The 23,318-nt window shown below is 40.0% G+C and overlaps 1 protein-coding gene across 7 annotated transcripts in view; it reads right to left on the reverse strand.

Moving 5' to 3' along the window:
• The window catches only part of MAPK9 (mitogen-activated protein kinase 9), a 39,434-nt gene extending 22,845 nt beyond the window's left edge, over positions 1 to 16,589 (reverse strand). For 5 of the 7 annotated variants that reach the window (XM_005864920.2, XM_014538567.1, XM_005864921.2 and 2 more), the window contains exons 1-3: positions 16,423 to 16,589; positions 4,553 to 4,682; positions 1,677 to 1,735 (exon numbers count right to left, since the gene is read on the reverse strand). In XM_005864920.2, the coding sequence (XP_005864982.1) occupies positions 1,677 to 1,735; positions 4,553 to 4,682; positions 16,423 to 16,544 (311 nt within the window). In that variant the 5' untranslated portion in view covers positions 16,545 to 16,589. Of the gene's footprint in view, positions 1 to 1,676; positions 1,736 to 4,552; positions 4,683 to 15,793; positions 16,035 to 16,422 lie in introns of all 7 variants that reach the window. The other 2 variants (XM_005864924.2, XM_014538566.1) reach the window with 2 other exon arrangements.
• Between the last annotated feature and the right edge of the window lie 6,729 nt (positions 16,590 to 23,318).

The raw sequence follows: 23,318 nt of genomic DNA on the forward strand, positions 1-23,318 counted from the left end.
TCTTACTTTTGGAGTGCTACTGCTCAGTCCTTGGCCTTCCTGTCTCTGCACAGTCTTGGTGATCTTCTCTGGTCTCTGGTCTCAAGGTTTTAAATACCATCTACAGACCATCAACTACAAATTCATACCTTCAACTCAGACCTCTATCCGGGCTCATTCACCCAACTTCCCACTTCACAGTTCCACTTGGGTGTCCAACAGACAACTCGAAGTCCTGTCCCAAAATCAGCTCCTGACCCCACGCTACCCTCTGACATGTTCTCCCTGCCGCCTTCCTCATCGCAGGTGAGAGCACTTTCACCCTTGAGGTGATCAGGCAGAATTCCAGGCGTCACCCTCCACTCCCTTGCTCTCTCACCACACATCTTCTCTAAGAGCAAACACTGTGGTTCTACCTTCAGGACAGTTTCAGCCCCGATCTCACCCCATCCCCTCATCATTCCCCTCTGGTCTAAGTGAAGCACCATGATCTCTCACCTGAACTGGTACAATCACCTCCCAACTGGTCTTCTGGGTCCCCACACCTTATGGTGGATTCTCAACCCAGAAACTGGTTATTCTTTTAAAATGAAAGTCAGGTAAGCTCACTCCTCTGTTGAAAGTCTTACTGAATTGCCTTAGAATAAAAGGAAATCCTTACAATAGACTTCCTCTCTCCTCTGCTGTTTGAGCTCCAGCCACACTGGCCTCTTGCTGTTCTTGGACACACCACGCACACTCCCACTTCCACTCCTTTGTGCTGCCTGTTCCTTCCATTCAATTTAGTCTTCCCGCAGATATCTGCAAGTCTAACCTTCTCACCTCCTTCAAGCCTTTCTTCAAACGTCACCAATCCAGGGAGGTCTTTCTCCAACCCCAACCACCAACCACCCCACTTAAAACTGCAACCTGACTCCTAACCCCCAGCACTCCAGATCCCACACCCAGCTCCACTTCTTCCCCAGCACTTGCCTTGTCCTAATGAATGACATCATCTCCTTATTTCTTACATTGATTATCTCTCTTCCCAGGCTTTCCTGCAAGCTCTAGGAAGGAGGATGCTCGCCAGCAATTCTTCAGTAATAGAAGGGATGTTTGTTTTGGTCACTAAGGTATGCCAAGTCCAAGAGAGTGCTGAGCACAGGGCTAGCCATCACGTATTTGTTGAATGAATGAATACAGTAAATTTAGGATAAAGTTGGATATTATATCGCAATAAATAGATAAATTAATATTTCATATCATTGTTAGTAAGAGAATTCTATTTCAGATTTTGGGAACACACAATATCTAATGACTTAACCATTTCAAATAATAATTGTAAACACCTGAACCTTATAATCCTGGCTTTCAGGGGACTGTAGAAAATGTTTTCTATTTCAGTAAAGCAAATTACTGGCATTAATGATCACTGTCTGCTCTGAAGAATTATTTCCAGTCATTTCTTATCTGTTATAGAGATGATAATTATCTAAGTATAAAAATAGTTGAATATTATTACCCATTTTCTTAATATTTCTCTTCCACAGAGAAAAGTGGCTAAGATATTATTAAAAATGTATTATCATCCTAAGTAAAAAAAAAAAAAAAATAGCAGTTACTTTCCTAAGTAAAAAAAAAAAAAAAAGCAGTTACTTTCTTTTCTAAATATTCAGTCTTTGATGCACAGTACATTATTGAATAAAAATGATACTTACACATCTTGAAATTCTTCTAGAGTTTTTTGTGGTGTAAACACATTTAACAAACTAATTATCTGAAAAGAGAAAATTATTTGAACCTCAGAATTACAGATGACTCTAAAAATTAAGTTTAACATTAACATATCAAAAATGGGGGGGAAATCACAGCAGAGCTCAGTATTTATTATTGCTATTGTTTTTACCAAAAACATATTACATGGTATTTGAAAAAAGTTAAATGATTAGGATTCTTACTTTGAAAATAAGATGTACTTTTCATAACGTCACTTCTGTGTGTTCCTCGTAATTTATTATTAAAGAATTCTAACATTTAATGTCTTTCTAACTCTGAACATAAAAAAGTAGAAATGGGGGAAATAAAACCCACGCTAAATAAAAGCAATATGTTAACTCTGAAAACTTAAATTTTATGTACAAATTTCTAAAAAAGTTTTAAAATATGAAGGCTAAGCTTGCATTTTTGGTATGATAAAGATGAAACGCCTCGTAGCATTATCTATTTACTTAAAGAGAGTTCTAGAATGGACCCCACTGTAGGCTTTGGTCTTGCAGTCTAAGGCTGCTTGAGCATCAAACACACATCCTCAATCATTTCAAATGACTGAGGGAAAGAGAAATGATTCAGTATATAGACAGAACTGGGGTGGCTGGCTAGCCAAGGAAAAAATAAAACTGGATCAACACTTCAATCTTTATTTATATCAAGATAAACTTGGAATGGAACAAATATTTAAATCTAAAACATGAAACCATAAAACATTAAAATATGGATAAACATTTATATAATCCTGGTTAGAAAAGCCTTTCTAAGCATGACAGAAAACAGAGGAGATTTGATTCCATTAAACCAAAACCAAAATCAACCCAACAAAAATAAAACCAGTGAAAACAACCTAAATAAGGCCAAGGGGAAAAGAAGTGAGGTTGACAGCTCTAACACACAAAAGATCTTTTGTAAATGCATAAGGAAGAGACCAACAGTTCAAGAGAAAAATAGACCAAGGCCATAGAATACAAATTGTCAAGAAATAAAAATAAATGGCTAATAGAGATATGGAAAGAAATTCAACCTCACAAATAATATTTCATTTGTCAACTGTCAGACTGGTAAAGTAAGACATAGGCTCAACAGTATGTAGTGCAGGGGAATTTTGAAACAGAGGCATTCTCAGATACTCTTAATGAAAGCATAAAACGGACAGTCTTCCTTGAGGTCAATTTGTCAGCATGTATTAAAGTCAGAAGTGTGCATACTCTTTGACCCAACAATCTTGGCCAAAAAATTCAGCTGGACAATGTGTACAGATGCGTGTAAAACAGTGATGGCGAACCTATGACACGCGTGTCAGAGGTGACACGCGAACTCATTTTTTTGGTTGATTTTTCTTTGTTAAATGGCATTTAAATATATAAAATAAATATCAAAAATATAAGTCTTTGTTTTACTATGGTTGCAAATATCAAAAAATTCTATATGTGACACGGCACCAGAGTTAAGTTAGGGTTTTTCAAAATGCTGACACACCGAGCTCAAAAGGTTCGCCATCACTGGTGTAGAAGGATGTTCACTGCAGTACTGTTTATAATAGGGAAAAACTGGAGACCACCTTCAGGGATCCTCAAACTTTTTAAACAGGGGGCCAGTTCACTGTCCCTCAGACTGTTGGAGGGCCAGACTATAGTTTAAAAAAAACTATGAACAAATTCCTATGCACACAGCGGCAGCAAAAACACCTGGCGGGCCGGATAAATGTTTTCGGTGGGCCGCATGTGGCCCCCGGGCCATAGTTTGAGGACCCCTCAAAGTATTCAATAATAGGTGATTGGTCAAATAAATTACTGTGCATCTGTGCTATGCAGCTATTTTTAAAATGGATTATATCCATGTTCCTAATGTGTATGAGACCTAGCAACATTCCATGAGGGGAAAAGCAGGATGCATAACACAGCTGATCTTGTTTAAGTGTGTGTGTGTATGCTCACAAATGCATGAGGGTGCTCACCAAAATGTTAATGACAGTGATCTGTGGGTGGTGATCAAGGATTTTTGCTTTCTTGTTTACATTGTTTAAATTTTAAAAAATAATAACCATACTTTTTTATAACCTGAAAACCATTTTTTAAAATAAATAAGTAAAATAAAGCATGTATCGAAAAAATTAAAAACAAACTCAAAGCACAGACTCAGAAGAAAAGCTATCTGAGCTGTGCGTGCCAGAAAGACCCAGCATACATGTTAAAGCAAAGGGAGCCATAGAGAGTTAAGTGTCACCTTAATCACCACCTCCTAGTCCTAACAAAAAGAGGTCACATGGGGGCAGCTCCCAAGGCTCTTCCAGACTTAACATTTGATGGTTTTCTAATGTGGTAAGGTTATAAAAGAATGCTCAGGCACCAGTAATGGAATATAAACATTTTCTAGAGATACTTTTTCTCCTTAAAATTTACAGTGCTTTGATTTCTGTGGAGATGCCAAGCACAGCTATCATAAATATAACATCATCTAATAACATTTATTTAAAACTGAAATGTCTGTCTTATAAGGTAAAAAGTTACTTATAGAATGATGTTTTTCTTAAAAATATTTAGCTGTTTCTCAATTTGCTAGGTCAGTACTGATATCACCTTACAGAAGCAGGGTTAACGGACATTCCTATCCCTGCTGAGTGACCTAAGTTCCTATGGACCATAATGCCTCTTGCTGATTTTAATTTCCCAAATGTTGAGAAGAATTTTATCAATAAAATATAACCATTTAAATAGTTATTTTAATCATTAGGTTACCCTAGGTCTGAACTCAGGGTGACCCACAAGATTATCGTGTCACTGACAACGTTCAAATATGCTGAGGAAACAGAGACATAACTCACATTTTTATGATTGACACATTTCAGGAGCACGAGTTCACGATAAGCTCTCTTTGCGTGGGTTTGATTTTGAAAAGGCCGGCTTAGTTTCTTGACTGCAACATTTATCCCAAGAACTGTATCAAAAGCAGCGCTAAAATTAGGAAATAGAATAAGTGTATAATAAGCAACCCATTAGAGTGATTTTGGAAAATATGCAATGCAGAACGTACAAAGTACAATCCTTTTAAATGAGTAACAAACAAGGGAAAACCTTCCTGCCTGTTTCCACCTGAGGTACTTGTACCCCTGCAGAGCCAGGGGCGCTGGCTGAGGTGCAGGATGGACGGACTCCTCTGTGGAGGTGCGGACACGGCCGCTGCAGGTAGGATGGGGTTTAGCAATCCCGGGCATGTTGACTTATTAGATTAGTTGAGATTATTATATCCAGAACCAAGTAATTTAATATAGAGCATGTAACACAGGTGAAGAAATGAAATCTTCAGTTTAAATATGCCAGTAAGTTGGGGGAAAAGCCACTGGTTACCACAGGATAAAATGTAAGGATATTTTGGAGTAACACGGAGGAGGAAATAGTTGAGCTCATGGAAGAACATAATAAATCTAATTTTTGATTGAGTGTGTTTTTCCCAGACAAAAGAATCTAAAAAGAAAACAGAAGCCAAAATTTCAGCTCATGGTAAATCCCCAAGATACAAAACCCTAATGTAAACAATTGCGATGTATAAAATTCCACTAGAAATATCACATCATACTAGGGAGTAAGAATAGAATCTTCCAGAGCCTGTGTTTCCAGCATCTCAAGTTCCTAGTTGAAATTTATGGTTCATTTTCTTCCAGAAAATAGACAGAAAAAACTGAGTAGCCTGGTTGCACATTTTGAACTAATTTCAAACAAGTACGAATAGTACCATTCATGTTATTATCCTTCGGCCTCCCATCAGGGGCTCATCGCTGCTAAAGACCACCTGGAAACCCAGGCACTACTTAAAACACTGTTTCTGTTTCTTTATCCTATTCGGTTTATAACATGGCTTACACTCATTCACTCCTATGAATAATGTTTTCTGCCAAACAACCCTAACTTAATTCAACCTGTTTTTAAATTGAAGGCTGTCGATGACAGCATTTGATTAAGAATGATTAGAATCTTCATGTCACTTTGGAATTCTTTTTTTTTAATCTAATTCTGTTCACATTATGTGTACATGTTTACACATATGTAAATTCCGGTGTTCATATGTAAATGCACCATTCATGTAAATTATAAAATGTTAAAGAGAAATCTATTTGTGAAATGAATCATTAGTTAATGTACTACTACATACATGTGTATTTGTACCTATGTATATTTCTGTCTAGGAATGTGAAAAACAAACACATCTTTTTTGGCCTCAACAGTTTTTGTCCAAAATGAGCCAAACAGACCAATTCTGAGCATCTCAGCAGACACATACTTCCCCACTCATGGTTCCCACTCTAGGAGTGACTACCTTCCTGGTTTTACTTCTTGCAATTACTTTTCAACTCCAAAGAACATACTTTTATTACTACTTCCTCATTTATCAACTTTAGAAATTATCTATTCACTCCCCATTATAAAAACTGAGAATTTTGCCCTGGCCGGCTTGGCTCAGCGGACAGAGCGTCAGCCTGCGGACTGAAGGGTCCCAGGTTCGATTCTGGCTAAGGGCATGTGCCTGGGTTGTGGGCTCGATCCCCAGTGAGGGGGGGGGGCGCGGTGCAGGAGGCAGCTGATCAATGATTCTCTCTCATCATTGATATTTCTATCTCTCTCTCTTTCTCCCTTCCTCTCTGAAATCAATAAAGAAATATATTTTTTAAAAAAACACTGAGAATTTAGTCACTTATTGGAAACCTCAACTCCTCCCAGTTTTTTGCTCTCATGTTACCTTTCCCTTGATTACCCATGTAACTTTAAATAACATGTCAACACTTCTGCTCCATCAACTTCCGAAGGCCCCTCTTCACTCCCAGTATGTAAAATGAGATTATTATATTCGTGTCCTTTACCCTCCAGCTCTCTCCTCTCTTCCCTCCAAACTTCTGTCTTATGCGGCAAAGTCTGATAACACATCTCTATGATTTCTACAACTAAGTCTTCTGTGTTTCTTACTTGGGATGTGACTAGAAGTTGAAAATCAAGACAGAGTATATGCATATAAGTATTACTGACTGCAGAGCTGGGATTACATTTCATTTTCTAAAGAGCACATGACTTGCTGCTGGTCATAAAAGAGTGAGATTGTTTCCAGCATCGAGGTCAAATGGATCTCTTTTCTTATTATCCATCAATTGCTCAAACATCATGTCCTTTTAAATGTGTTTTATACTTAGATTGTGAACTTTTCTACTGTAAGTTTCTAATACATGTGTTTTTTCCTTATTAAGAAAGAAAAACATACCTTTTATAGCCTATTACCAGTACTTCCTACCTTATTACTCACATTATCTGTTGTTTGGAATCTATTCCATTCTTTCTGAAGACATTTTCTTGGAGTTTCTTTCAAGGTCTGCTGCACAGCTATCACCCTGGGACTTCTCAATGACCTCCATTGTTTCTTGTGTTACATGTTGTGTTCTCTTTCTTAGAGAACATCCTCAAGAAATTTCCTCAGGAAAAGTGTATGGGAGATAATCTTCCTCTGCCCTTATCCTTGATAGCTTGTCTTCTAAAACCAAAATCAATTTTCTCTGGGAACTCCCCTGATTTCCAACGTTAAATGCTGTTGGAGACAAGACTTATGCCTGTCTGATATCATTCCTTTGCTTCCTTTTTTGTTCCTCAACTCAATGATTTATCACAAAGAGCATATTTTGTCAGCATTCCTAAAGCGCCCCACACCTCCTACTAATCACTGTCCCTCCTGCCCCCCTAACTGCTTTGACTTTTATGATCATCACTTCTTGCTTTTTACCAGTTAAACATGCATCTTTGAGCCCCACCCAATGGTTTATTTTTGCCTGGATTTTGAAATCATCTGTGTCTGACTTCTTTCACTCAACATTATATTTGTGAGATTCATCCATTGCTGCTTTGCATAGCTATAATTCATTCTGTGTCGTTGCTGTATATTCCTTTACATGACTATATGACATACTGCTGCTGTTTTCAATTTGCAAGGAATTACAAAAAACAGTCATAAACATTTCATACATGGCTCTGGGCCCCTATGCATGCATTTCTGATGAGTAGACAGCTAACGTGGGACTGCATATATTTTATTTTAGTAGATAACACCAAGCTATTTTTCAAAGTGGTTCGTTCTACCAGTTTCTAGGCATTTCATTATTATTTTTCTGTATATTGATCCTGTGTCCTACAATGGAGCTAATCCCAAGAGCTCTTTAGAAGCAGAGTTTGTTCTGGCTGGTGAGAAGAGGGTCAGAAAGATTTGACTCTTGAGAAGGACTAGATGTGACACGTGAGAAGGAATGTGGGGGTCTCTAGGAGCAGAGTGGCCCCTGGCTGACAGACAGCAAGGGAATGGGGGCTTTAGGCCTGCAGCTGCCACAAACTGGGTTCTGCCAATAACCTGAAAGCGCCTGGAAGCAGACTCTTCCCCAGAGCCTGCAGATTACAGCCCAGGCCAGCTGACATGTTCAGCTTGTGTGATGCTGAGCAGAGAACCTGGGCAAGCCCATACAGATTTCTGATCTATAGAATTATGAGATTATCAATGGGTGTTGTTTTAAACCACAAGTTTGTGGTAATTTGTTATGTAGCAATAGAAAACTAAAACACCTTCTCTTACGTACTTTTCTACCCTTTTCTCTCTCCAGGCTTTACTCTATTTTTTTCTAACCGACCGTCCAGACCACTAATTCTCTCTTCCGTTATGTCTAATATGCTGTTAAGCCTATCCATTAACTTCATAATTCAATTACTGTATCTTACAGTTCTAGAATTTCTATTAAGTTTTTTTTAAGTTTTCCGTTTCCCACCAAAATTTGATCATCTTGCCTTTTACCATCGTGAACATAACATCATCGCTATTTTAAAGTTTGGATCCAATAACATCAGGACCCCCCGTGGATCTGGTTCTTTTCTCTGTGCTGTTGTCTAATCTCCTTGTCTGACTAGTTGTCTTTGATTGTGTGCTGAAGCTCGCACTTAGGAAACTGTTTGCTAGATATAAGTTGATATGCAGTATGATGCTATCTTCCTCCAGAGAGAATTTACATTTACTCCTGCTGGGTACCTGGGGGCACTTAGCAATTGGAGGCCACCTCAAGTTCAAGTTCACAAGTGAGATGATTTGAAGCTGAGTGGGTACCCGCAAGTGCCTCTTTCTCTCTGGTTCATTCTTATTTCTAGGATGCAGCCCTTTACTGGTCCCAATTCAAAGCAAAGGAAGTTCATGGAACCCCTTGAGAGGACCCCACACTCAAATCCTGTCCCCACGCCACACAGACAGTCCAAAGCACTACTCAATCTCTCAGCTGCCCACGGCCACATTTTCAAATGCCCTCAAGGGAAAGACAGCCCCAAATCCTGGCTCCCCTCTTTAGACTTCTGTCCTTCCACAAATCCTGGCCTCATAATTCTTCACTCACCTACACACTCTCTAGGGCAAATGCTGAACACTGGGGTTGGAGTGAGTATGTTGAGAGCCAACTGACACAACTGTTTCAGAGACGCACTTTTAATTAACACCCCTATTTCCAGCCACCCGTTTCATCTTCATTCTCTGTATCTGTCGTCACTATACCCACAGTCTCTTTGGTGCTCTACTACAGACAGGTTCTCTTCCTTGTTGCAAATGTCCCATCCACTTATTCTCTCTTCCTCTGCTCTGTTTTATCTGCATCAAGTTTCCAATTACTTTTCATATTTCAGAAACTTGTTAAAGGCTCTCACCCACCGATTACTGTCCTCTTGTTCTCTTTGTTTAGGTGTGTAATCCACTATCTTAAATCAGAAGTTCCAAACCACTCATTTTAGGGGTGAAACTATTAAAGCCCCAAAGGACACATTATTTACCAAGGTCACCAAAAACTACCACTATGAGGATCAGAGCTAGATTTAGAGCTCAAGTCTCTTGAATCACAGCCTTTCTATGCCTTATACCATACATCTTCTTTATCACAGAAATTCTATTATTGTTTTTATTTATATTAATACAGAGAAAATAAAACAGGGTAATAAAAGGGCAACATTCCTGCTTGTACAGAACTAGAAGCAGCAAAAAGAAAAAAGAGCTCTATCAACCACTCCATATTAAGGTTTTAAATGCTACCAGATCTAAGATTAAACACTTTTTTAAAAAAAAGTTCAATACACCCAGCCAGTGTGGCTTAGTGGTTGAGTGTAGACCCATGAACCAAGAGGTTGCTGGTTTGATCCCCAATCAGGGCACATGCCCGGTTTGAGGGCTTGATCCCCGATAGGGGGTGTGCAGGAGGCAACCAATCGATGTTTCTCTCTCTTTGATGTTTCTATCTCTCTATTCTTCTCCCTTCTTCTCTAAAATCAATAAAAATGTATATAAAAAATGTTCAATACTTCACAGGATTATTTCCTAAAATAAATTATCTTTATTATTTCGGTTGAACAACTTGAGATTTTAGAAGGCAAAGGAAAAACTGAATATATATGAAAGAAATGTACACACATTTTCCCCACTAGAGCTGCAAAGTCTTGAAATTACTTAATTTTACTGTATGGCTTGCTGATATTTGAGTACTTGGAAATGATAAACATTTTAAAACTTATTTTCTAATTAATTTTACTAACATTTTAATGAACAATAGAAACAATAAATCAAAGACAATTACAAAAACAATTCAAAATTAGGACTGAAATACTTTATTCTAATTCTAGCTCTTCCACTCAATGCTGTACTGGTATCTGTACTTTGGTTTACTTGAACACTGTCCCTAAGACTTTATAAAGCTTTGGTTTAAATAGATGATGAACAAGTTTTGTAAACAAGTATTATTGTTACTACTAGAGGCCCGGTGCATGAAATTCGTGCACTGGAGGAGGGTGTCCCTCAGCCCAGCCAGCACCCTCTCCAATCTGGGACCCCTCGGAGAATGTCCAACTGCCGGTTGTGGGATCGGGCCTAAACCAGCAGTCGGACATCCCTCTCACAATCCGGGACTGCTGGCTCCCAACCGCTCGCCTGCCTGCCTGCCTGATCACCCCCTAACCACTCCCTGCCAGCCTGATCGATGCCTAACTGCTCCCTTGCCGGCCCAATTGCCCCCACCTGCCCTCCCCTGCAGGCCTGGTCGCCCCCAACTGCCCTCCCCTGCAGGCCTGGTCGCCCCCAACTGCCCTCCCCTGCAGGCCTGGTCGCCCCCAACTGCCCTCCCCTGCAGGCCTGGTCGCCCCCAACTGCCCTCCCCTGCAGGCCTGGTCGCCCCCAACTGCCCTCCCCTGTCAGCCATCTTTGACCACATGGGGTGGCCATCTTGTGCAAGGGCGTGACAGTCAATTTGCATATTAACTATTTATTATATAGGTTATTCCTCAAAAATGTAAAAATACACATGCCCCCTGTATTACTTTCTTATTGCTGCTGTAACAGATTACCACAAATTTATTGGTTTAAAACACACATTATGTTACGGCCCTGGAGTGTAAGTGTGTGTGTGTTGGGGGGTGGGGGGAGGTGCGCACACATGCACACACCTCAATCAAGCATTTGGTTCAATCCAAGAGGAAACTCTATTCCAAGTGTGAGCTGAGATCACCTGGGGGACATTTTATAGATGACATAAGTCTTAAAAGACCAGGGACAGTATCTCAATAGACCCAGGGGGTTCAGAGGAGAATTCACCAAGGAGACACAGTGGGACACAGGAAAAACCTGCCATATCTGCAGGGAAGGGATCACTAAAGAGAAAAGGTTATCTGAAGTTAAGGCTTGATGACAGGGACACTCAGGCCTTTATGTCACTGATGGGGAAGAAAGGGGTTTGGCTGGCACCAGTGGAGTTTCTTACTCTATCCAAACAGCAGATTGAGGTAATAAGAGACCTTCTTCTTGCACCATGTACAAAATACTTTTCTTACTGGAAACTTAGCACATAATGCTAATATCCAAGATGCTGTGCAAAACAGAGCCAGGAAAAAATCCTTAGAAGACACGTGCAGGGAAGTATCATGGGAAAGGTTTCTCTCCTGTCAACCCAAGGACTACCAGTCCCAGCACTACCACTGCTGCAGCTCAGCAGGCCGACAAAGTCTCAAGCCCAGAAGGCAGACAAGGAGCAGACTCAGCTCCCCACAGCCAGCACAGGCTCTGGGAAAAAGGAGCAATAAAGTAATTAATCATGGAGACCAGGTCTCCAACCATCTATGACCAACTTCTGTGATGGCACTTCATCAAAAGACCAAAAGATGAAACATCCCAAGAGTCTAAGAATAGTTTTCATAATTGTACAAACATCTCTAAAAGGAAATATCAATAATCTGAATCAAGTTAACTAACTTGCCTCTTTTCCATGTATCCAGTAAAAATAAACAAAGCAAAAACATTTTAATTTGGTAATGAATAACTGGCTTGGGTTACAAAGTTAACTACTGACATCAATGACTTAGCTGTGCATGGGTTCATGAAGGACTGTCTTAATCAATTCAAAGTAATAACTTCTTTCTTGAGCAGAAAAGAGCAAAACTTAATTTTTGACCTTTCCTTAGAATCAAAACTCAGGCTATGAACATGCAGATTTCCAAAAGATGATATTTAGGATGGTATAAAAATTTTAATCTCTACATATTTCTTTCTTCCTACCTTTCTGAATGTGAGACGAAAGCTGCTCCTACAAATACTAAAAAATTGTCATAAAATCATTTAAATAAAAATATTAAGAGTTAAGTGAAATTACTATTAAGATTCTGTCAATGTCTATATAACAAGCTACTACAAGAAAATTACAACGTATTTTATGTATAATATAACATAAAAATATCATTATATGCAATACAATAGTATTAGGACTTAAGTATCCATTAAAATGACAAATATCCTTAGTTTAAGGCACCTTCCAGTTTACTTTTATTAAAAATAATTTTTATGGAGCTAAGATTCACATAGACATAAAATTAAGCATTTTAAAGTACATTCACAATGTTGTCCAATCACCATGTCTATGTAATTTCAAAAGCTGTTCATCGCCCCAAAAGAAAACCCCATGCCCATGAAGCAGTTGCTACGCATTCCTCCTTCCCCCTTGCCTGTTAACTACCAAACTGTGTCTGTCTCTATGGATTTACCTACTTTGGATATTTCACATAAATACACTCAAATGCTACCTTTTGTGTCTGCTTCTTTCACTTAGCATGTTTTTTTAGGATCACCCATTTGTAGCATGCATCAGTGCTTCATTCCTCTTTATAAATAACATTCCATGTATGTCTATTACATAATTTCTGTATCCCTTCATTCATTGGTGAACATTTGAGCTAGTTCCACCTTTTGGCTATTGCAAATAGTGCTGCTATAAGCTGCTATAAACATTTGTGTACCAGTCTTCGTTTGAACATGTTTTTAGTTCTTTTGGGTATTTATCTAGGACCGTGGTCGGCAAACAACGGCTCGCGAACCACATGCGGCTCTTTGGCCCCTTCAGTGTGGCCACGAAGTTTCAATCGCACTGTACGTGCGCGCCCGCATGTGGTATTTTGTGGAAGAGCCACACTCAAGGGGCCGCAGTTTGCCGACCACTGATCTAGGAGTATCTGATGGGTCATACGGTAATCCTATGTTTAATCCATTGAAGAACCTCAAAATGTTTTCCATAAGGGGCTGCACCATTTTACATTCTCACAGCGATGTACAGGGTGCCGATTTCTTCACGTCCTTGTCAACATTACTTTTGGTTTTGATTATGGTCATCCCAGTGGGTGTGAGGTGGTATCTCATGTGGTTTTGATTTACATTTCCCAAATGACTAATGCTGAGCATCGTTTCATGTGCTTAGTGATCATTTGTATATCTTTTTTGGAGAAAGGTCTATTCAAATTCTTCGTCTATTTTTTTTGAAACTGTATTTTTTGTTGTTGAGTTGTAAAAGTTCTGTATGTATTCTGGATACTAGACTCTTATCAGATATATTACTTGCAAATATTCTCCCATTTCATAGGTTGTTTTTTTCTTTCACTCTTCTGATAGTATCCTTTGATGCACAATTTGATGAAGCCAATTTTTTCATTTTATTGCCCATACTTTTGGTGTCATTTCTAAGGATTCAAAGTCATGAAGTTTTCCCCATATGCTTTCTTCTAAGAACTTTATGGTTTTAGCTCTTATATTTAGGTCACTGACCCATTTTTTAAAAATACGTATTTTTTAATTTATTTCAGAGAGGAAGGGAGAGGGAGAGAAAGAAACATCAATGATGACTTGGCCAGCATGGCTCAGTGATATTTCTCTCTCTCTTTAATTTCAGAGAGGAAGGAAGAGGAAGAGAAAGACACATCAACGATGAGAGAGAATCACTGATCGGCTGCCTTCTGCAGGCCCCACACGAGGATTAGGGGATTGAGCCTGCAACCCAGGCATGTGCCCCGACTGGAATCCTCCTGGTTCATAAGTTGACACTCACCTACTGAGCCATGCCAGCCAGGCATCACTGACCCATTCAGAGTTACCCTTTAACACAATGTGAGGTAAGAGACCAGCTTCATTCTTTTGCATGTGGATATTCAGTTGTGCCAACACTATTTTTTGAAGCGACTGTTCTTTCCCCAATGAATAATCTCAGGACCCTTTTTAAAAATTGGGTCATAGAAGTATGGGTTTATTTAAAATGTTTTTATAAATTCATTAACTTCCCATCCTATAATTCTATCACTGCTTTTACCAGAGAAGATTTAGTTTATAATGGCATATTAGAAACTCTTGTTTCAAAACTAGAATTTTTAAATAAGAAATACATATCTATAATGAACATATATAATTTCATTATTAAACATTCTTTTAAAAATAAAAATGAGAAGTAGCATATGCAAACTGAAAATCAAAACCAATCTCTGCAAAATAGTATTTTGTAAAGTAGCATGTGATTTTATTGTTATTGAAGTCATGTGTAATGAAATCATTAATTTTAACTGCCTACCCTTTATACAGTCTTCTGTTTTACAATTAATTATGAAGTTCTAGTCAGCCTCTTAATGTAGGTATCACATTAAATGTCCTTGATATCAGTCTTGCGGAATTACCTGTGTCAAATTACGGTCCAATTCCAAATAAGACATGGATTTTATAACAAAAGAATGCTTTATTGCCTGACCGGGGTGGCTCAGTGGTTGAGCTTCAACCCATAAACCAAGAGGTCATCAGTTCAATTCCTGGTCAGGGCACATGCCCGGGTTGTGGGCTTGATCCCCAATAGGAGGCGTGCAGGAGGCAGCCAATCGTTTCTATCTCTATTCCTCTCTCTAAAAATCAATAAACACATATTCAAAAGAAAATAAGGTTTTATTGTCTAGAACTTTGTATTAACATCAAAGTGTCCAACAGGAACCATCTATTGACTTTATAACTTCTCTTGACACACTGGATTTAAGTACCAGTATAGCGTGTTATCACCACTATTTTAGATACAAGTTGGGCATTCCTTCCAAACCGCCTCTTCTCCCACATCAGTTTGACCAGGAAGCTCTGAACTGCCTGCCATCTCCTCTTAGCTTACAGGGTCTCCAGCCACCTTGTCCAAAGAAAAGAACTGACTTCCTTGATCATGTCTGTACAATAGAGAATTAGTTTCAAATGCTGAAGATTCTCTAAACCAGTGGTTCTCAACCTTCCTAATGCCGTGACCCTTTAATACAGTTCCTCATGTTATGGTGACCCCCAACCATAAAATTATTTTCATTGCTACTTCATAACTGTAATTTTGCTACTGTTATGAATCGTAATGTAAATATCTGATATGCAGGATGTATTTAGGCGACCCTTGTGAAAGGGTTGTTCGACCCCCAAAGGGGTCACGACCCACAGGTTGAGAACCGCTGCTCTAAACCCTAAACCTCTAAGGAAAACAAACTCCCCTACCACAATATCCAAGAGTTCTCTTTCTCTTGAACCCTCTGATACCAGCTATAAACACTGGGTGCTTAGCTTCATCACAGTTTCTTTCAGATGCAAAGACAATTTTGTTTTTACTGACCAAAAAAAGAAAAAAAAAAGTTTAGCCCAGGAAACGAAGGGATAAGAAGTTTGGGAAGTGCTGATAACGGTAATCTAGAAAACATGTGAAAAACTTTACCTTGAGCTGGCCAGTGATGTCGCGGCAGCTGACTGTCTTACCATGCAAGAGACTAAGGTTCAGGGTCAGACCAACGGTTCTGACGTCCTGGGCTGGACGCACAGTTGAAGTGAGACACCAAGGAAGAGATGGCCAGCCCAACCCCTCACACAGCATCCCTTCCTGGTTAATCCATGAGATGATAATGACACTGACTGGCCTCATCCTGCCAATGAAGGGCAAAGCACTGCAATGATGGCGCCTAGAAATGAATAGGAGTGAATGGGAATAAAAGGGGGAGGGGGAAGGTGGCCAGGATGAAGAAATGAATAAAACGCCAAATTTCTGTTACAACTCACTGTCATACCTATTACTCTAATATCATGACAGGGGAATGGAAAAGAAAAAAAAAAAAAAGAGAAAACCTGCTACCTATTTAACTTATGCAGCATTCTAAGAATTTGGGTTTGTATCCTACAATCTGACTACATATAAATAGAACAAGAGGGGAATTCAGTTTAGCTCATAAACCTATAGCAAAGAAAATAGTATTTTCATCATCAGCATTTCTAAAATCTGATGATTTAGTTTTATTTCATTTTTATTACAAAAACAACTCAATCCATACTATTGAAATAGACTGTACTTACCAAACAATTCCTTGGGCTCCCGAGCCAATCGGTTTTAACTGCTGGTAACGCTTTAGGACGGTGAAAGTTGAGTCTGCCACTTGCACACTGTAAAACTGACTATCACATTTACTGTCACTCATGGTGTAGTGTCATGTAATATTCCAAAGGCTGTAGTCGTCAGATTCCTTAAAAGAAACACAATGAATATACATTGTTACTGAAATTACATACATAGTGTTTCAAGTTTATTGGTATATAAGACAATGTGGCTGTATGTTCATAAACTCAGTTTGAACAAGTTCTAAACTTAAGCAACACGTGAAATAAGAAATGATAAGAGACTATTATGAAAGGAAGACAATTTGAGGCCTGCATGACATTTTACATGACTGGAGTAGAAAATAACCTCCTTTGGAGAAAAGAAATTGCGCATTTTTTTCTAGCCATGAACAGATTATGTCACTACATGATTCTCATTAGTTTGCTTCCTGTGGGACCAGCTTACAGAAAGCTGTCTCCCCCAGAGAGAACTCACTGTTTCAGATAATCACGTCCACAATTCCTGCAGAGAAACACATGGACCAGTCTTCAAGTCCACAAATGCAGGTTAAAGTGATGAACCAGAAAGCAAGTCCTATGTCAAAGTGAGGGGAAAAGGGGGGAGTTAAAGAAGGGGCTGGTAGAGGCCTGGTGACGCGGGTGTGCCCGTGCCTGGTGAGCGTGGTCCTGGAGCCAGCCCGTGTCCCTGCACCCATCACTAATGGGTAATCAATGACATGGAAGCCATGATGCTCACTCATGAGGTCTGAGTATGAGCCGGCAGCCTTGGAGCAGCCTCCCCAGGCTTTGGGCCGAGGCTGAGATGCCCATCTGCAGGAGCCCACATAACTATACGGAAAACAAGTGCACAGAAAACCGCCAGGCAGCCACACTTAGTAACGTGGTTCCCTGGCTCTTGTTTGATGATGTTTACTGAAGGTCAGCAAGATATTTAAGTTTGTCTTTAAAAAAAAATAAGTCAACTTTTAATCATAGAGGTATAAACATTTTATACTGTTTAAAAACACAGAACTTAAATTTAGTCTACACCACCAGCAACTTCCTAATATTTAATGTCTATCCACTGAGTTTTTTGGAGTGATGATTTGTATTTCAACACAATGATGTCTAGGATTTCCATTAAACATGGAAATGTATTGATTACTAACAAACCTAAACAAAAAAATTAAATCAAATGAATAGTTTCTCCAACTGACCATTGCTTCATGTTTTGTACTGTTTCCAGGGCAGGGGCTGAGGCACAGCTGTCAGTACCACCAGCCATTGCGACTGAGAGCCATGTACCCCTCCCAGGTGTGCCTCGGGAGGCCAGCACTGCAAGACATGAACTATCACACTGCTCATGACACCACGCAGGACGGTCAGCCCCAGGTTACACGGTGCTAAAGTGTACACGCTGCTGTGAGGAGGGCGCCCAATGCCTCGGCGAGGACAGGTCTGTCGTGCTCTTCCTGGCATCCCACATTCACAGGACAGGAGGAGAGGGAGAGTCTGGCCCCTGGGACAACGGAGTCATTCAATAGACTTTGTTGATCTAACCCTTAATACAGCATCCAATGATTTCCTCACAATGCTTCTCCATTTTACTAACATCTGAAAGAATATCCTTTTCTAAAGATTGATTTGTAGACAATTGTACTCAACGTTTTTGGGGTGCCTTTGTACAAGAAAGTGACAACAAATCATGTAAGAGATACAGCAGCAACTAGGAACCAGTCTTGAAGCAGCATGTGGTTCACAATTTGGGGGAGAAGTGTGAGGAATGTACCCATTATCTATACTGTAATACAAGTTACAATGAAGTAAGGGCCATAAGCAAAATGTAAATGAAGTCAAAAGAGATCCTACCCATGAGCAGGAGTGTAGAAGACAAGGAAAGCTTCCTGGAGGAGGTGGCATCTGACCTGGACTGTTTTGCCAGAGACAGACAGTAGAGGCACAGAGCTCAAGCTGACTGCTCAAACATGGTGAATTGCTCAGCTGGGTGAGTGGGGTACAAATACAAGGATAAGAGGCAGACTTGGCAAAGAGGTGGGTAGCCACTGCAACCTGCTGTTTCTTTGCCATATTGTAATACATTAGCTATGCTGGTCATTCATAAAGCATGTCCTGAGCACCACTGCGGGCAAGGTCCTGTGCCAGAGCAGCTGGTGTGAGAGCATATATGGTGGGCACACTCAGGAAGAGACCCGAGGCCAGGAAAGCCCTAAAACCAGAGAAGGTTTGGGGTGCAGAGAGCTGGAGGTGCCTCTGAGCATGACAAATCATTTGAGATTTAGTTTTGCTGGACAGTGGGGGAAAGACACTGGAGAGAGAAAATGAGGCCAGATCACCACAGGCCCATAAGCCCCTGGGAGCCACCTGGGCCTGAGCTTGAGGGCTGTGGAGCCATCAAAGCGCGTGAGGCATGTCTCTGACCTGCTTTTCAGAGAGCTCATTTGGGAAGCTGAGAAAGGGGTGGATTTAAGTGGGCAGGACTGAAGACAAGGAGACCTGGCAACAATGACTGAATCATGGCAGGTGGGGGGAAAAGAGGCATGGTTTGGAGGAAGATGTACACACTCAGCCCTCAGAGGAGACAGGAGAAATGAGGTGAAGCGTCTGGAGACCCAGGCCGAGTCAGCGAGTTTAGCTTTGAGTCTGAAGTGCCAAGGGACAAGCAGCATGATAAGCATGGGCTCCTAATGTACCCAGGACCCTCCTCCCTTCCTTGTTTTAGTAACAGAAGCCTTTCTGTTCTGGCTGCCCAACTACAGATGACATCTGCCTACTCCCCTAGTAGGCAGGTGTGGCCAGATGACCAAGAACTTCTGGCTAATGAGATGTGAACAGAAGTAATATATGCTACCTTCAGATCTTTTTTTTTTTTTTTTTTACAGAAAGCTGCTTGCTGTCTAATCTACCTTTCTTCCTTGTTGCTGGCTGGGGTATTAGCTGACATAAACCCAGAGATGAAAGTCACATGCTAAAGCCCCCCACCAGCCAGCATCCTGAATGATCTGGTGGCATAGAGATGCCCCCCAGTCTTGTCCCCCTGCTCACAATGAGACTGGCATAAATTAATCTCAACCTTGTTGAGCAAGTTGGGGACTCTCTCTCTGCTCCAGCAGCTGTAACCTATAGTTCAGCAGTTCTCAACCTGTGGGTCGCGACCATCAGAAAACACATATAGCATATCAGATATTTACATTATGATTCATAACAGTAGCAAAATTACAGTTATGAAGTAGCAACGAAAATAATTTTATGGTTGGGGGTCACCACAACATGAGGAACTGTATTAAAGGGTCGCGGCACCCTAACCGGTTTGGCTCAGTGGATAGAGCATTGGCCTGTGGACTCAAGAGTCCCGGGTTCAATTCCGGTCAAGGGCATGTACCTTGGTTGCGGGCACATCCCCAGTGGGGAGTGTGCAGGAGGCAGCTGATCGATGTTTCTCTCTCATCGATGTTTCTAACTCTCTATCCCTCTCCCTTCCTCTCTGTAAAAAATCACTAAAATATATTTTTTTAAAGGGAATTAATTAGCAGAAATATTTTTAAAAATAATAATAAAAAATAAAAATAAAGGGTTGCGGCATTAGGAAGGTTGAGAACCACTGCATATGGTTTGGTACAATATTAGTTTAGCTTTTGTGAATTTGAGGAATACATTATATCATTAGGTTTAATTACTAATATAATTTCATCTCAAGATTTAAAATAAGTCATCCTGATTAGGCAGGAAAACAGCACCTAAGAGAAAACCTGTCAAAGCTACCTTCTCTGTCAAGCTTGGGCCTCGAGAACAGGAGAAAAAAAAACCCAGGCAACCTGAGAAAACATATAATTTAGTTATTAATGAAATCAACTCTACTGTGATTATATATCAACAAAATGGATCTCAGCTGGGTGTCAGGAAAGTTTACAAATTGGGGAGTACAGGCATTCCTCATGAAACCACATCACAGCACACTGAAGCTGCAGTCGCTGCCTTCGCGTCCCTCCTGGTGGGTGCTGGCTCCTCACCTTGCTCCCACAGTGAGACCTGGTGCCCACCAGGCTCGGAGCTCCTGCAAAGCAGGGAGGCCTGTCTTCCCTCTCCGACAGCACTGCCTGATAAACTTAAGGAAATGTCTAAAGCCCATCAGTGATCCACTGAAAAAGCTCCTGGGGACACACTGCTCCTGGGACTCCTCAGACCTGTGTGGTGAGTGGACACCTAAAGGGAAGGAGTCAGCATGGGCTTTGCTAACCAAAGAGGTTAAATACCTGTAGTATCTATACCAGTGACGGCGAACCTTTTGAGCTCGGTGTGTCAGCATTTTGAAAAACCCTAACTTAACTCTGGTGCCGTGTCACATATAGAAATTTTTTGATATTTGCAACCATAGTAAAACAAAGATTTATATTTTTGATATTTATTTTATATATTTAAATGCCATTTAACAAAGAAAAATCAACCAAAAAAAATGAGTTCGCGTGTCACCTCTGACACGCGTGTCATAGGCTCGCCATCACTGGTCTAAACTATATGACATTAAACTGATGGAAGCTGTTAGCAGAGCCCAGCAAGGACCCACGATTCAGAGTCAGAATGATGGACTTGACAATAAGCTAAGTGAGTGGGAGACACTGCCATTCACAGGATGTTCAGTGGTGAAAGGAACAAGAAATCAAGCCCACAGCATCTACTAAATGCAAAAAGATTTACACATGCGCCTTTTAGATAGCAGGCACACGGAACTTCCAATGGCGTGAGGTTCTCAGCAATCTTCCAAATGTAAACAAAAAAAAATGTGTGTTAGCTTATGTTTTTTGTACAGGTCAGGCTCTTCAAACTATTTTTCATGTATTAATTTGTTGCTATTTCACAGCTAGGTTATCAATTGAGAAATACTCTTTTCATATTTTACAGGTGAAAATCCATGACACAGAGAGTTTAAGTAACATTTCCAATGTCAAATGACCGTTAGTAAACTAAGTTGCTGGGATTAAATTCCAAGCAATTTAGCATCAGCGTCCATCCTTTGGGGGTGAGCAGGCCAGTCGGGGGGGGGGGCAGTCTTTTTGATATTAGCCATTCTAACAGGTGTGATCTGATGTCTCATTGTGGTTTTGATTTGCATTTCTCTGATAATTAATGATGTTGAGTATCTTTTCAGGTACCTATTGGTCATCTTTATATCTTCTTTGGGAAAATGTCTATTCAGATCTTCTGCCCATTTTGAATCAGACTGTTGTTGTTTTTTGTGTTTTGTTTTTTTTGCTAATCCTCATCCAGGGATATTTTTTCTATTGTTTTTGAGAGAGAGAGAGAGAGAGAGAGAGAGAGAGAGAATGTGAGAGAGACACATCGATTAGCTGTCTCTGGCCTCTGGCACACGTCCTACCTGGGGCAGGGATCAAACCTGCAACTCAGGTATGTGCACTTGACCAGGAATCAAACCCACAGCTGTTCACTGCTCGGACTGATGCTCAGTCATGGATCTGCACTAGCCAGGCCCAGACAACAGTTGCATTTTTTACTGTTGCATTTTATGAGTTCTTTATATATTTTGGATATCAGCCACATGATTTGCAAATATTTTCTCCCACTCAGTAGATTGCCTTTTCATTTTATTGATGGTTTCCTTTGCTGTGTAGAAGCTTTTTAATTTGATGTAGTGCTACTTGTTTATTTTTGCTTTTGCTGCTTTTTCTTTTGGTGTCAGATTCAAAAATCATCTCCAAGACCTATGTCAGGGAGCTTACTGCCTATGTTTTCTTATAGCAGTTTTATGGTTTCAGGTCTTATGTTCAAGTCTGATCCATTTTGAGTTAATTTTTATATATGCCAAATGTTGGCAAGGATGTGGAGAAAAGAGAACACTTGTGCACTGATGGTGGAAATGCAAATTGATTCAGTCACTAAGGAAAAGAATATGGAGGGTCCTCAAAAATCTAAAATAGAACTATCATATAATCCAGTAATTCCACTTCTGGGTATAAAAACACACATCAAACAAACACTAATTTAAAAAGATACATGGCCTTAGCTGTTGGCTCAGTGGATAGAGTGTCGGCACATGCCTGGGTTGCGGGCTTGACCCCCAGTGGGGGGGCATGCAGGAGGCAACAGATCAATGATTCTCTCTCATCATTGATGTTTCTCTCTCTCTCTCCCTCTCCCTTCCTCTCTGAAATCAATAAAAATATATTAAAAAAAATAAAAAGATATATGTACCCCCATATTCACTGCAGCATTATTTACAATAGTCAAGATATGGAAACAATCTAAATATCCACTGATGGATAAATGGATAAAGCAATTGTGGTATATACAGGGTAGGGCAAAAGTAGGTTTACAGTTATGAGTATGTGAAACCCAGAGTTTATTCTTTTATTTTTTTAAAGTTTTTAAGTTGAATTTATTGGGGTGACAATAGTTATTACAATTATATAGGTTTAAATTGTACAGTTCTATAATACATCATCCGCACATTGTATTGTGTTCACCACCCAAAGTCAAGTTTCCTTCCATCACCATTTATCTTTCCTTTACCCTTTTTTACCTTCCTCCACACCACTTTCCCTCTTATTCTTGTATTATTATTTATTAATTATTGTGTTATTTCCCATACGAAAAACGGTAAACCTACTTTTGCCCCACTTTGTATACATAAAGGAATATTATTCAGCCATAAAAAAAGAAGGAAGTCTTGCCATCTGTGACAACATGGACAGACTGCGAGGGTATTATGCTAAGTCAAATAAGTCAGGAACAGAAAGACAAATACCATATAACCAATATGTCTACATAAATACAAAAACAAATCAAATTAGCAAATAAAAAATATAAGCTTACAGAAACAGAAAACGTTGGCGGGTCCCAGA

Source organism: Myotis brandtii, unplaced genomic scaffold, assembly GCF_000412655.1.
Source record: "Myotis brandtii unplaced genomic scaffold, ASM41265v1 scaffold193, whole genome shotgun sequence".
Classification (NCBI taxonomy): Eukaryota; Metazoa; Chordata; class Mammalia; order Chiroptera; family Vespertilionidae; genus Myotis; species Myotis brandtii.